The sequence below is a fragment of the Trachurus trachurus genome (assembly GCF_905171665.1).
Source record: "Trachurus trachurus genome assembly, chromosome: 15".
In the NCBI taxonomy this organism is placed as follows: Eukaryota; Metazoa; Chordata; class Actinopteri; order Carangiformes; family Carangidae; genus Trachurus; species Trachurus trachurus.
In genome coordinates, this window is record NC_139906.1 from 25,945,303 (window position 1) to 25,960,749 (window position 15,447).

Genomic DNA, 15,447 nt, shown 5'->3' on the forward strand with positions numbered 1-15,447 from the left:
TCAGGTGATATTCTATTTAGCCTCAAGCCTCATGCAAGAATTATGTCTGTCACAATCTAATCTGACACAGACATAAGAATATAGTTGTAATGTAAAAACATGATATTCAGATGATTGGGTGGTTGGTAACTCAAGTTATTAAAACATTTAAACTTAACTAATGCCAACTATAATCATGTAAACCCACTATATGTGCTATTTTCACATTATATTCTTATTTTACACTGCATCTTTTTATTTTATTATTTACAGAAGCGGGTACAATAAAACATTTCACTGCACATTGTATTATGTATTGTGTATGTGACAATTAAATCTTATCTTATCCTATCCTATTGCTTACTCACACTTCTTGTAGTGTATCTGCAGTCAAATGATAACAGTAATTGATTGCCTTGCAAAAACTCACTTAACATTTTACCGATTGAATATGACATAAGACTAGAAGCTCATATGTAGTTAGTGACTGTAGGGTTCCTGGTCACTGCCAGACAGGAACATAGAACCTGTCCAGACGCACCAAAAAGCCTCTGGCAGCCATTGTCTAAAACAAACAGGAAGTCAGCCATTCTGACTTGCAACTTGGCCCAATTCTTATTCTCATACTCTAACTAAAATGCCTCATTACTGCTCCTTGGAAGTGTTCTAAAACACCTGTGGTGGTGTGACTCCACTCTGTACATACAGAGCCCCGAGGTAGCGTTGCTCTTCTGTCCAATACACACAGGAAGCTTCACTTTTCATTCAAACAAACTAATGCTACTGCCACAATTGTTAGATTTCATAAAATAATTTAACCTCTAAAAACCTGCGGGTAAGTTAATTAGCGATCCTTTTCTCCCCCCGGGATGCCGACGAAGGTTGGCCGGCTGACCAGCTCTGCAGAGTGGCTACTGCCTCTGTGATGTTGCGGCTGTTGCGAAGCTTCACTTCTCCGAAAAACATCGGAGCAAACTTCTAAACAGCCGTTATTTGGATAGACTGGCCGTATATTTGGGATCTAAACAGTTACTTTATCGCATGAAGAAATATTAAAACTTAATAAAGTTACATAATAACAGCACTAAAGTGGGAAATAAAACAGCTTTTCCCCTGTTTTACAGCTACTGCTGCCGGTTGCCGCGAAATGCATTCTGGGAAACTCGTATACTGCATACTGCGGTGTGAACTGTGTCGGTCTGCTGAAGTAGCATACTGAATCCCACATTCAGTATCACAGTATAGAGTACATACTAACGCAGCATGTAGTAGGCAGTATGGTAGTATGTGGTTTCGAAAACAGCCCATGACTGTATTTGGTTGCCCACGGAGCGCCACCTAATGGCCAATGAAAACATCATGTAATTTATCGGTCCCAGCAGGTCCTCACTCTCTTCTTCCAATTCTTCAGATCTACTTGTACTTGTAAATGAAATAGAAATAGAGTATTGCATCAGCCGGAATATACTGGATATTGTGTGATGATGTAAAAAGGGGACTAACAACTATTAAAAGTGACAGGGAAAGAACAGTCCTATATTATAAAGGGCTGAGTGCAGAGTCTGGTGGCTGCTTTTAAGTGGTGTGCTCTGAACTGTGAGGGCCTGCTCATTAAATTGCATATCATGGAAAGGTTGATTTGTTTAAATTGTTTAATTCAAATACTGAAACTCATATATTATTTATATCAATTTCATGTCTTTATTTTAATTTGAATGATTATGTCTTACATTCAGGGCCGGTTCTAGGCAGGCATATATGAGGGGGCAGTCAGAAATGTGAAGGGGGCATCATGTGAACACATCATGCTCCAGCACTTTTCTTTCTCTGTGCTTATAGTAACTTCTTTTGGGTTGTTGACTATGTGTCCAACGGCAACCTGGAGAAGTGGATTGCACTTTGTCAGGCCTCTACCTTCAGACCTGTCCAACTAGGGGCAGGGGTGGCCAACCAGGGTCTTAGAGCCCAAATTTTTTACTGTTGTATGCAAAGAGCCACATTATATGGGGGGGGGGGGGGGGGGGTGGTGCATATACCTGAAGATGCATTGCAAACCCAGAGGGGGTGAAAAAGGTGAGTAGCTAAATACCTGTAGGGGGGTCTGGGGGCATCCCCCCCAGAAAATTTTTGTGATTTTAAAATGTGAGTGAAGCATTCTGGTGTACTCTGAGAAGAGGAGGGGGGGAGACAGAACATTTTAGAAAAGAACACTGTCCCTTTTTTCGGCAAATTTTTGTGCTACTGCAGATAATTTTGTCAATTTGTAGGATTAAGATTATTAAGAGTAAGATTATTCTTCTTTCTGCTCCCTTTTGTTGAGATTTGGGAGGTTTTTGTTTTTATTGTAGCTTTGTTAAAATGCAATATCATTTTTCTGACTGATTTATTGCCCGATGCCGTGTAGCTATCTGGCTTTCTTCCCCCCGCCCTCCGCCCGTTGTCTTCGTTGTCACTTTGTTGTCGCTCCACAGAGCACATGGCTAATTAATATGCACGTGCTGACCATATATGGTTGTGTCTAGGGGTTCCGGGACGGAGGTGCGTTCACTTGCGCAATTGCGCACCGTTCTTGGATCCAGTTTGATTTATCAAAGAGAAATTGCTGAGAGTTGTGCACGCACAGTTTGATAGATCTGAAAAAGGTGTAAATATTTTGGGTGTATTTTCGCCGTAGGGCTAAGCAAAACATTTAGTAGCAGCAGTTTTACACTGCTATACAGTTTTGATAAATGAGGCCCCAGGCCATAAGCCCAGAGCCCAGACGCTCACAGATGAAGCTTCTCAGCGGCTCATCCGCGGCGCTGTCCGTGGTGCTGAAGGTGACAGGTTAACTTGACAAACAAACTGAAGCATAGTTCTGTTTGTTTATCATGTGTGTCAGTTTTGTTTGTGGCTTGATAGTTTAGTTGTTGAGATTAAGAACATCACTCCCTCATCAAACCGGTGATAGGCATGCTGAAAAGAAAAGAGAGAGAGTGACGCGCCTGGGTATCGCAGCTGTAAAAAAAAAAAAAAAAGAGACGCGCGGAATAGCGGTATCAAAAAGTGTCAGACTACCGGCATGTCTAGATAGAGGGATGTCTGAACCCCCAACTTAACTTCTTTCTCTTTGGTAATATACACATTTGTTGAGTATATTAAAATGTGCTTTCTCAACTTCTAAAATTTGGATTTGAGGGGGCAAGACATTTATTTGAGGGGGCACTGCCCCCTCTTGCCCCTGCGTAGAGCCGGCCCCGCTTACATTTAATGAAAACCCAGACATTGGTATCTCACCAAATTAGAATAAGTTCTCTATTGTAACCTAATGGTGTCACTGTAATGAACTCATTAACACCTGCAGAGGTTTCCTGAGCCTGGTTCAGTAGCTCCACTGTCATGGAGAAGACTGCTGACCTCCATCATGTTCTGCTTTATGGAGATGCACCTGTACATCTGAACTACAACAGGGTCCCTGCACCCTTTAACGTGCTGGGGCCCTATAAAAAACAGTGATGCAGTAATAATTGAGTTTAGTTAGTAAAACAATGAAAACAGTGAAGTTAAACATTGTGCAGCAGAGGTGGAAGCCAAAAAAAAGCTTATGAAAATACCTCTCCTATGTAAAAACAACAATGGTTGTCTTCAGAGTCAGGAAAATATGATAATGCATTGCATAAAAAAGCAATTACATACAAAATGATAGATAAAGATGAACAGATCCAATAATATTTTTGCTAAAACAATGTTGTTTTTCGGTTGTTTTTTGAACAATGACAGTGCAGATGTTGATCGAGGGAAGTCTGACAGTATGGAAGATGAAGAGGTGATGAAAAGTAAGAAATAGCTGTCAGTGTTTATGACTTTACAGAAACAGCTTACGGCAATGTATTTGTTCATGTCTCCCCATGATTTCCATGGACACAGTTGATGTATTGCATTCCTTGAACCTGATTGGCTACAATAAACAAATCTGGATTGCCCCCAGGCTTAATCTAAGCAATGCCAGTAAATAAAAGAACATGTCTTACTGTAGTTGGCTGAGATTCCGATGTTTGAAGTGGTTTGTATCAGTTCTAATGATCAGACCAACTATTAAAAGGGAATTCCACTGGTAAGATATTAACCAGCTAGTTACAGACGGTGGGAAACACATAAACAAACACGGCCTCCACAAATCAACTTCTACTCTACACTTCAACACCCAGTCTTTCCTTTGTTTGTCTTTTGTTGGGTATCATGGCTGTAGAGTGTGTGTGTGTGGAAAGGCACGTCCTGGTTGCAGCTATTGAGGAATTCTGTTTGCATTGCGCCGCAGGCTCGCCTCGCACACTTTGAGAGGAAGGTATCACGTCGGCTAATGTGTGTGTAGTGAGAAAGAGGGACAGAAAAGTGTGTGTGGAGAGACAGGCAGGGAGAGGTGTGCCCCTGGCCTGTAGCCTCATGCCAGCGCTGCGCTGCCGACGGCTGACGTCATGGAAACAAGCATCAGACTCTGAACTCGGGCACGGCTGGGAACGACCCACAGCGGTCGCTGGTGTTGACTACAATCAGCCGTGCTGCGCTGGCAGATCGTGACCCCCCCCCTCCTCCGTGCTCCCGCTGCGGCCTCTGATCCCTCCGCTCGCCTCTGCTTTCATCTTTTTTTTTATTCTTTTTTTTTCCAAAAAAAGAACAGTGGATTACTTATTAGGAGCCACAAAACAAAATGAATACAAAACACTAAATCACTTACAATTCTACACAACAAAGACTCAGATACATAATTACAAATTAGACCAATAACATACATAAAGTAATATAAAGGACAACCACAACAACAACAATAAAGACGACGATACCACAATACAAAGCCACACAAAGAAAACTATCAAAAAAACAAAAAAAACATTAATTTAGCCCAAACTGAAATATATACTGTAGAGACTGGTAATATACACAGATTCCAGGATAAAAAGAGAATCATATGATAAGTCAACTAAATTTAAAGTAACCCTTGGACTACAGCAACAGCTTTAGACCAATTGAGTATAGTTTCAGGTCTAGCATTATTAATCCTGGCTGTTGACCTGTCAAGAAGACAGACATCAAAAAACAATAAGAGCCAGGTTCTCTTAAAATCTGTGATAGGTTCAAACCAATTCTTAATAATGGTTTTCTTGGCAGCCGTAGAAGCTGCTATTATTCTTTCCTGCTGAAATGAAACTACAGTAAAATGTTGGGATTAGATCCAATAAGATATAGAATGGGACATAAGGGAAGAACTTTATCTATAATAGTGTTAATAGTGTCATTTATATATTTTCAAAGAGGTTTGACAACTGAACAGAACCGAAACATGTAGAAAATCTCCTTTCACAGCCTCAGTGCATTTAGTGCAACAGTCGCTCTCAGTTATTTTCATTTAAATTCTGCGCTCTGGAGTAAAATAAAATTTATGTGTGAATTTATAATGAATAATCTGATGGGCTAAATTTGTTCCAAATGATAGACTCCGCTTTCATCTTGATCTGAGATGAGTTTTGAATCTCATTGAACAGCCTTGAGTGTGTGTGAAAACAGAAAGTACATTCTGTGTCATGCACTGGGCTTTTCACTTGACTTGGAAAGAATCCAAAGGGTGTTTCACAAAGGAAGACTTTGGTCTCGCACTCAATAAATTGAATTTGCACTTTAATCGTGTTGGAACGTCCTGTCAGAAGGACGTATTTGCAGATGTCACCAATTGACTCTGTAACACCGCCCTAAACGCTGCACGCATCACCGCCCTAAGGCGACTGTATGCATTTCACACCCTGTCGACTGCCGCTGACGACTTGAAGGCTTTTAACTGAAGAAGTGCCGCATTTTTTTCTACGCATCAAAACAAATTGAAACACGGCTCCTTCTGCAACATCCTGGAAAATAAACAATAGAAGCTGTAAAACTGGCTTTTATAGATCTGCAATTACAGCCAGGTTGTTGTGCAACCTACTGGTTACCTGCATATCTCTGCCTCAGAGCCTGTAACTGCTGCTGCTGGAGGGAATTCCTTCATGAAAAATCAGTATTTATTTCACGATACACCTCTGTCATCGTTCACCAGGATGTTTCCACAGCGCTCTCTCTTTGACCTTGTGTGATCTGGCTCTCTCTCTCCACATGCAGCCGGCTCCTTATTTTGCAGAGGGCGTGTTTTCCTCATACCAAGCATGTTTGAAGCAGTTTTAGACAATCTTGAGTGTTAACTTGTTTATTTGAACTCGTTTAGGATAGGAAGGTGTCGGCAGACTGCGGGCTGATTCACACCAACATGTCTGGCTCTCTTCCCCCGAGTGACCCCGCAGCACAACATTACTGCAGCAGACAGACTGTAATCCAAACAGATTTACAGGAATCTGATTGTGAGGCTGTAATACTGTAAGGCTGCAGAGCAACAGTTTACTGAGACTCCTGTACAGCTGGTTGTAATGAAATGAAACAAAGTTTGTGTCGTTACTCATTCAACCTTTTGTTCTTAAAGGGATAGTTTCACTCATTATCTACTCACCCTCATGTCAACTAAGAGCTGTGAGAATTTTCAGAGTCCTCCGTCCCTTCTCTGAGTTACAGGGGGGTCCGCGCAGCAGTATTTGTCCATATAATGGTTGTGAATGGATACCAACTTTCTTCGTCCAAAAAGACACACCAAAAAACCAAATACTATCCAAATATCCTATAATATAAATACCTCCATACTGCTCGTCTGTAATGTCCCTCTTGTATTGAAGCCCTGACATGAGAAATTGTTCCGCAAATCTCGCGTGATTTGCACTGTCACAGGAAGAGCAGTGAACCGAGACACTGGGAGCTTCCGCTACAAACAAGCTTAAAATATAGACTTATTTAATTTTTTTCGGAACAATTTCTCATGTTGGGGCTTCAATACAAGAGGGACATTACAGACGAGCAGTATGGAGGTATTTGGATGTTTTTTGGTGTGTCTTTTTGGACGAAGAAAGTTGGTATCCATTGACAACCATTATATGGACAAATACTGCTGCGCGGACCTACCTGTAACTCAGAGAAGGGACGGAGGACTCTGAAAATTCTCACAGCTCTTAGTCGACATGAGGGTGAGTAGATAATGAGTGAAATTTGAATTTTGGGTGAACTATCCCTTTAACTGGTCTGAACAGTAGAGACAGTAAATTACAGGACAGAGTGCAGGAGACATCCATCAGGATTCATTACAGATATTTTACTCTGACTTTGGGATCACAAGTCACCTCAGTAAACGAGCTGTTGGCAAGTCCTTTTGTCTTAAATTCAGCCCTCGGTAGGATTTCACTGGACTGAAAGAAGCTAAATAAGGGGAAAGTAAAGTTAAAGATAAAACTATGAACCGTTCTTATTATGAAGGCTGGGACACATGTGATGATAAATGCTTTTCTCAAAGCTCTTGGTTCTCGTTTCCTTATTTCTCATGCCAGTGACTCCAATCAAATGGTGTTTTATGGCTTTCACCCGGTCTCAGGATATCCCAGTCTTTTTACACATAAGCAAAGCAGGGTCATTTGCCTGTTCCACGTGTGCAGTAGACTGAGTTAAATGGGAATCTGGCATGGCAGTATAAACAGTGCTTTGCATCACACCGCACTGAATTGGATAATCCCGCAGCTGATTTGCATTGGAAACTTCTCTGGACAGTCTGAGGCCAGTGATTGTGTCAGGTGCCGACATGCACTCTTGTCATCTGTAAACTGCACAGATGCACAACTGGAGATTCATTCTCAAAACAGACAAACTCTTATCGCGCCATGGCTCCTCAACTCTGTAGAAAACTACAGCCCAGCTCACATTAGAGGTGTAAACAGACTGCATGGCTCTTGTCGCAGTCTTTAGTGGAGAGTGGGGTAAGAGCCACTTCTCATATTCAGGATCACTACATCAAGGCAATTATAGTTTTGTCTCTAACTAATAAAAGGCTACGTTCACACTGCAGTGACCTCAATCTGATTTGCTTTTGACAGAGTGAATGGCACAGGTCGCATTGAATCTGACATTTTTGAATCAGAATTAGGCCACTTTTAAACGTGGTACTGAATCGGATACGTATTGGATTTTTGCGACCGCAATCTGAACAGCCAGGTCTCATTTAATGCGACTTTGATGTCATTCTGACCCGCGCTGCACTGTTTTGTAAATTAATGACAAATAAAGATGATTGGAAAAAAAATTGTGCCACAGGCGGGAGCCAAGAACAGAATCAAAACACGGATATCAGAGCAATGGTGATAGCGTAGTGGGGAGAGACGCTACTCTAGGGTTTGAATCCGACGTGATTTTTTTTTTTTTTAGCATTAAAGCAGAAGTAAGCGGAATTTTTGTGTTAATATAAGTCTTAAATAGTTGTATCTTCCGACAGCAATCACTTATAAAGTGTTTGGTCTGAAACACGGGTCTGTCAGTCACTCTGCTCTGCTGTAAGCCGAGGAGAAAACTTCCCTTGTATCCTACAACCTTTATCCAATGAGGAGAGAGAACGGCATGAAGGGGCGGTCCTCTCTGTGTGTGCAGCCAAGGGATGCGCGTGAATGTGGTGACGTAGGGACGAGGACCAATAGATCCATGACGAGGGCGGGGACTGCTAACTCCATCAGCTGACAAGAAGTTAGCCAAGACGACCAGATCGCTTACTTCTGCTTTAAGCCATAAAGTCCTACAATACCGGTTGCCGTTGCCATGGGCGCTTCCGTAAACACCGTTGTGGCGTGATGTCATCAATGATCAACTGCGCATGCGGGTCACTTCAGGAGCGTGAGCTGTTCACACAACAATCCGTAGACTGTCCACAGTTAAAGACGTAATGTGAACAGCCAAACAAAAAATCAGATTTGAGCAATAAATCGGAATTGTGCTTTAAGACCTGCAGTGTGAACGTAGTCTAACTGCATATATTTCAGGATGTTGTGCATCCTGACAAACAAACAGAATGTGTGTAAACCTAACTGTGTTGATCATATAGCATGTCATCAGCATAGGAGCGGGGGAGGTTGATCCTCCCCCCTCCTTTCCTTCCTTCCATCCATCTCCCACCTCCCCCTTTACTCCTGCTGCTGAGACACCAACTCACTGAGGTTTGGGGAGTTTTGTGATGGCATCACATCTTAGGAAGAATCCCTCATCTTTCTCTTTGACAGTAAAGCTTTGCCTCACCATAAACAGCTTCATCTCTTCTCAGGAACTTACTGTACTCATAAACATCCAGAATCTTGATTTAATAATTAGGACATACACAGACAAAATACACTCATCAAGTGAATAGGGCAGGTTAGGGCTCAACTTGCCCCACAGCTACCACATTGACTTTATTATTCACCACAAAATGGTTCACTTTCATGCTGGGTTTAACTACTTCATGTTGTAGCTCATTAGATACCACAACTCATGTATAAAACACATTCATAATGATCTCTTTTGGTCTAAACACATTTCTCATAAAACTTATGATCGACTACATTCACTTTTGAGAGTTAAAAACATTTTTTTGGACATAAATGTCAAACCACTTCACCCATGTGGTTCTTACTGTACCTTCACAGACTCCATGTAATGAAGCCTTCCTCCCAAATGTTTTGGTCCTGTGCTCAGGTTTTCATATGGTTTCCTGGCAACAAGCGGTGGCTCAACTTGCCCCTATGCTCACCTTACCCTAGTCTCCCCCACTGCCTTCCATAGTTTTAAGACCAAATATGTGCAGTGTGCGCACAGGAGCCGGCTGTATCCATTTGTCTTCAGCCATCAGTGCTAAGTTAGCTAACACTTGAGCATATGTTGAGCCACAGAGCTGTCCTTTTGTTGTTCAGTTGGAGCGGAGGAGTCAGATCAACCATGGCTCTGAATGTTTGCATATTATAATAATGATAATAATACATTTTATTTATAATGCACTTTACATTTAAACAATCTCAAAGTGCTACAATGCAAACTTAATTAAAAAGAGACACAAGACAGAATGAATTAAGAGGCAATAAAAAGTGCTAAAATTTAGCAGAAAGCTTTCTTAATTAAATATGGTACTATAACTAAATATTTAAACTAAAAACTAAAAATTGATACAGTGCTTTTGAATATGGATACAGTATTGTGAAACAGAATAACACAATATATCTGTGTATTGATAATTTCTTACACCCCTAAAATACCTCTATGTATTAAAGGATAATTTTACAATCTGGACCTTATTTCTAGCATAAAATACGATCATTTACTCACCCAGATAACTTTGGTGTCATTACAAGTCGTTCCGGGAGGCTGCATTGCGCTGCCCCGTGTACTCGCAATACACATATACGCGGATACGGATATATGGATCTAATTTCGTTAGAACGACTTATAATGACACCAAAGTTATCTGGGTGAGTAAATGATCATATTTTATGCTAGAAATAAGGTCCTGGTTGTAAAAAACGGTAATTATCAATTAAAAGTCATTTTAATGTAACTTTATAACACTTAACATAAAACAATAACTTCAAATGTCACAATATACTACTCTACTCTAAGTCCACAGATGCTCCCCCAGTGCAGGAAGATGACACACATATAGAGGAGTATGAGCTGTGATGATCATGTCCAACAACCTCTACTGTTGAAACACACCTCACTTCAGCAGCTCAGTTCACACACCTCAGCCTGTTCATCACCGACACTGAGCTTCCACTGACACGTCCGCTCCTCTCTCTGTAACTGACTCTGTGCTCTGCAGTCATCCTGAAGCTGTTACTCCAGCCACACGAAGCGCTCACACATTAGACCGGTCACAAGCTCGTCAGCGTCTGACATCTTTGCGAGGTCGAGAACGGGTTCCATATGGTGGCGCTCGCTCTGTCCGTCATGTCAGCGCGGCCGGACAGGCTTCTGTCTGTCTCACCACCACGGCAGCTGTCACTGCTTCTCATCATAAAACCATCTGTTGTAAAAACGCAATATTTGGCATGTTAATGTCTCACCTCAAATGTCAACAGGGTGTTATGTTAACAGCGGTTGATTGGATTGAAGTGTTCACATGTTTTCTCTAAATAAAGTAAGGTCAGTGGTTGTGCGCTGTTTGAATTTGAACTGATAGTGCAGGTTATTCTGGTAATGAAATTACCACCTGTCTGTTTGCCAACACAGACCTGACTTTACAGCCTGGAAAGATAAATAGAACGTGGCCCATTAACACCAAGCATGTGCATGGTAATGCGTTCACACATATACATGTCCTGCACGTCACATTTCAGTCGCAACCTCCTTGAGAGTGTGACCCTTTAGTTGATAGGTCCACTAATCTTTCCCGGGTTTGAGCTGCTGTAGGTCTCCACTGCCGGGTCAGCCAGCTAAGTGACAAGCCATAGGTTGATGGAAAATCCATACTGTTATTGCCATACATTACTTTTATTTGATTGGGCCTGTAGTGAGCAGGTGGGTGCCGGTGAAGTAGCAGAGGGTCCAAGGACCATTTGTAGCCTCCCCCTCCCAATACCCAGTGACACTGATGTATGGCCCCTGACTGCCATCCATAGGCCGGAGCCTGTGAGTGCCTGTGAGTGCTGTAAATCACTCAGTGGTATTGATTCTCCATTAGAGGTCAGCCGCTCTGAACACCTCTGACAGGGCGATCACAAACACCTCGTCATGTGTAAGAGGGAATGTTAAAGGGGACATATTATGGAAATAGCACTATATATTGTATGTGCCTCTCTTTCCAACTAGTTCTTATTTTCACCTCTTTTAGTTTTTGTGGTCTAACTCTATATTCCTCTTCAGTTTTGTCTCCCTACTGGCAACTGAAGAAAGACAGTGTTTGTAGATTGGTTTGTTCACCACGTTTTATTATTATATTATGGAAATATCACTTTTTGAAGGCTCTTTGAGTGTTTGTTTTGCCTTTTCGGCCTCCAAAATGTGAAAATTAACAAAAAAATCAGTAATTTTCAGGCTCCCGAGATTAAAATCCATGTGGTTTTATGAGCTGTTCCCACAGATGTCTTCCAGTGATGTAACTAGCATTCAAATTTGCATAACCCCACCCCTACCTGGTACCAGTAGAAGGGGCGGGGCAAGCAGTGGTTCATTTGCATTTAAAGGGACAGGCACTGAAACCAGCCGTTCTGAACAGGGCTGTTTTGAGAGGATGAAAAGAGCTGTGATGTTTGATCCTTGGGGTATTTTGACCAAAGCATGTCACAGACATGTCTTTAAGACACCTAGGAACTATTTTAGTTTGTGGAAAAGGGGCAGAATATGTCTCCTTTAAAGGAAAGCCACACCGGGTCACGTGATGCCGTGTGATGCCGACGTTGCCGCCGGAATCACAAATTCCAGTGAAACGACACACCACGCGTAGCAGGTTTATATCATTTCAGCCTGTGTTTGCTGGAGTTTTGCCCGCGCTCTAATAAGCCCTGCTGACATATTCCTGGAGCAGAGGAGCTGTTATTGTGAATGATATGTCAGCACAAGTGGTGACGTGTGAGCATCTGTCACACCCTGCTGTACATACAGCACATCCCTGCTGCTGGATGAAAAGGGGCCGACATTATGCTTGTGGAACAAGCTCGCTAAGTGCCTTCTGCCTACATTAGCATCGCACTTTGTCTTGTGTAAATATAGTAGCGTGTCACACAGTGGATTCAGGAGGAATTGTGGAGGCCGAGGTGCCACAGTCGTCTGAATAATTCAGATTAAGTTAAAGGGATAGTTAACCCAAAATTGAAATTTCACTCATTATCTACTCACCCTCATGTCGACTAAGGGCTGGGAGAAGTTTCAGAGTTTCGGCATAGAAGTGCATGTCCATATAACGGTTCCAACTGTCTTCATAACAAAAAGACACACCAAAAAACATCCAAATACCTCCATGCTGCTCGTATGTAATGTCCGTCTTGTATTGAAGCCCCGAAATGCGAAATTGTCCCGAAAAAACTTAAATAAGTCTATATTTCAAGCTTATTTGTAGCGGAAGCTTCTCTTCCTGGTTCGTCAAATTTGGACGAACTGGGAAGAGGACGGGCCCTGGTTCGTCCAAATTTGACGGACCAGGAAGAGAAGCTTCCGCTACAAATAAGCTTGAAATATAGACTTATTTAATTTTTTTCAGAACAATTTTGCATTTCGGGGCTTCAATACAAGACGGACATTACATACGAGCAGCATGGAGGTATTCGGATGTTTTTTGGTTTGTCTTTTTGTTACGAAGACAGTTGGTATCCATTTGCAACCGTTATATGGACATGCACTGCTACGCCGAGACCCCCTGTAACTCAGAGAAGCCACGGAGGACTCTGAAACTTCTCCCAGCCCTTAGTCGACATGAGGGTGAGTCGATAATGAATTTCAATTTTGGATGAACTATCCCTAAGTTCATCACCAGCAGATGGGAGTGAGCGTAGTGTTGCTCCAGCTGTTGTTGATGGACAGGTCTGCAGTGAAACATGTGTTTGTCCGTTTCCCTCCTGTCTGACCTGTTTCTCTCTCTCTCTCTCTTACAGACAGTACAGTCACAGAAGCCTCACTTCTTGGCAGTGCACTGTCAAGAGGTGGGCGGGAAGAATTATGAGGAGTCCATGTCACATGTGGACAGCTTTGTCAAGTAAGTACCGGGCTCCTAATGTGGCTGTTGGTAGTAATTGCTGTGAGTGAAGTGGTAATTGCTGAGCAGCCTCTCTGATAAGGAAGCAGCCGTTAGCTGCAGGTAGCAGGCTGTGGTAAACTGAGTGGACTGCTCCCCCCACTGGTCACATCCAGGCTGTACGTCAACATGCCTTCTAGTCCAAATCTAGATTCATATCACTTTGATCAAACTAATTCAACTTGACAAACACTTCAGTGACTTGTATTGGATTGATGTTTCTGATATATCTGTGTGTGTGTGTTTTGTCCATCAGGGAGCTGCTGTCCAGTGATGCCATGAAGGAGTACAGCAGAGCCCGTGTCTACCTCGATGAGAACTACAAATCCCAGGAGCATTTCACAGTAAGTCACATTTTTTTTATATTATTAAAGGTGCAGAATCAGAATCAGTAAATGAGTAAAGTATATTTTTGGTTTTTTTTATGCCTTTAATTGACAGGATAGTTGAGAGAGACAGGAAATGGGGAGGCAGAGAGAGGGGGAATGACATGCAGCAAAGGGCCGCCTCATGTAGAATTCGAACCGGGGCCGACTGCAGACAGGACTGTAGCCTCTGCACATGGGGCGCCTGCACAACCTGCTGAGTTGTACAGTGGCCCTAAAATGTCAATCCTAAAGTGCAAGACAACATCACTTCACATCACAACATGCATAGGCTACTTAAAGGGATATTTCAACATTTTGGCAAATTGGCTTATTGCGTATTGGAGTAGGTTCATTACCTTTAATTGTCGGTGCAAGCAGTTTTTAGATCGATGGGGCAGAGACGTGAGCTGCTCAGCTAACGCATCGGATGCATGGTATTTCTACGTTTCCCTCATCAAACTAAATACACAATCCAACAACTCTTGTGGACAGGTTTTGACCTGCACATTCACAACACTATGAAATAATAACGTATCATTTTGTAACATTATGACATATGAAGCAAATACTCAGAACTACTTGCGCTTTTGAAATCACTCTGGGGTGGAATGTAGTTCCGGCTACACATTTGCCTAGTAAACAACTATGTCTCGTAACGTTCCGTTATTATTTCATAGCGTGGTGAATGTGCAGGTCACAACTTGTCCACCAGAGCGTATTGGAGTTGTGGGATTGTGTTTTGAGTTCGATGAGGAAATAACCTTGCGCTGTGCAGAGCTCACGTCTCTGCCCCACCGATCTAAAAACAGCTTGCACCGACAATTAAAGGTACTGAACCTATTGCTATGACTATAGGGATTATGGCAATAAGAGAATTTGCTAAAATGTTGAAATATCCCTTTAAGAACATGCACAATGCAAAACTACATAAAGTCAATGTATATTGCACAGATTCCATATAAGATAACCAGACTCACAGTAAAGTAAAGTTTTTGGGGTTAGTGGATGTTTGCATTCAGCATGACCGTGGCTCTGGGGGAAAAAAAATGGTTTTTGAGTGTGTTTGTCCTTGGTGTGATGCACCTGCAGCGCCTCGCAGAGGGCAGCAGGTCAAACACATGATGTGAGCTGTGCTTTGCAATGTTTCTCACCCTGTTTAGTTTAGTCAGTGAGAGGTGTGGATGTCATCCAGGGAGGGGAGAGGGGGGCTGATGATTCTCTATAGTGACTCTCTGCAGCCTCTTCCTGTCTGCGTCAGTGCAGCTGCCAGCTGGTGTACCACGTTGAGATGCAACATGTGAATGTGAAGTTTAGTGACCCTGCATGGATGATAAGGGATATATGGCAATGGATGGATGGCTTCAGTCACCTGGTTTGACTTGATCTTTAGGTTTTTAATTATGTTAACAAGCATCATTACTTTTCAATTTCAGAAATAATTCTATCATCATCATATAATTTTTATTTTAGTCGGGACTACACATA

General features: G+C 42.2%; 1 protein-coding gene across 1 annotated transcript in view; it reads left to right on the top strand.

Annotated features, from left to right (window-relative positions):
- inpp5a (inositol polyphosphate-5-phosphatase A) overlaps positions 1-15,447 on the top strand; it is a 178,023-nt gene that overhangs the window by 55,295 nt on the left and 107,281 nt on the right. Inside the window, exons 3-4 of the mRNA XM_083988008.1 lie at positions 13,455-13,555; positions 13,851-13,938. Of these exons, the coding sequence (XP_083844134.1) occupies positions 13,455-13,555; positions 13,851-13,938 (189 nt within the window). The remainder of the gene's footprint in view (positions 1-13,454; positions 13,556-13,850; positions 13,939-15,447) is intronic.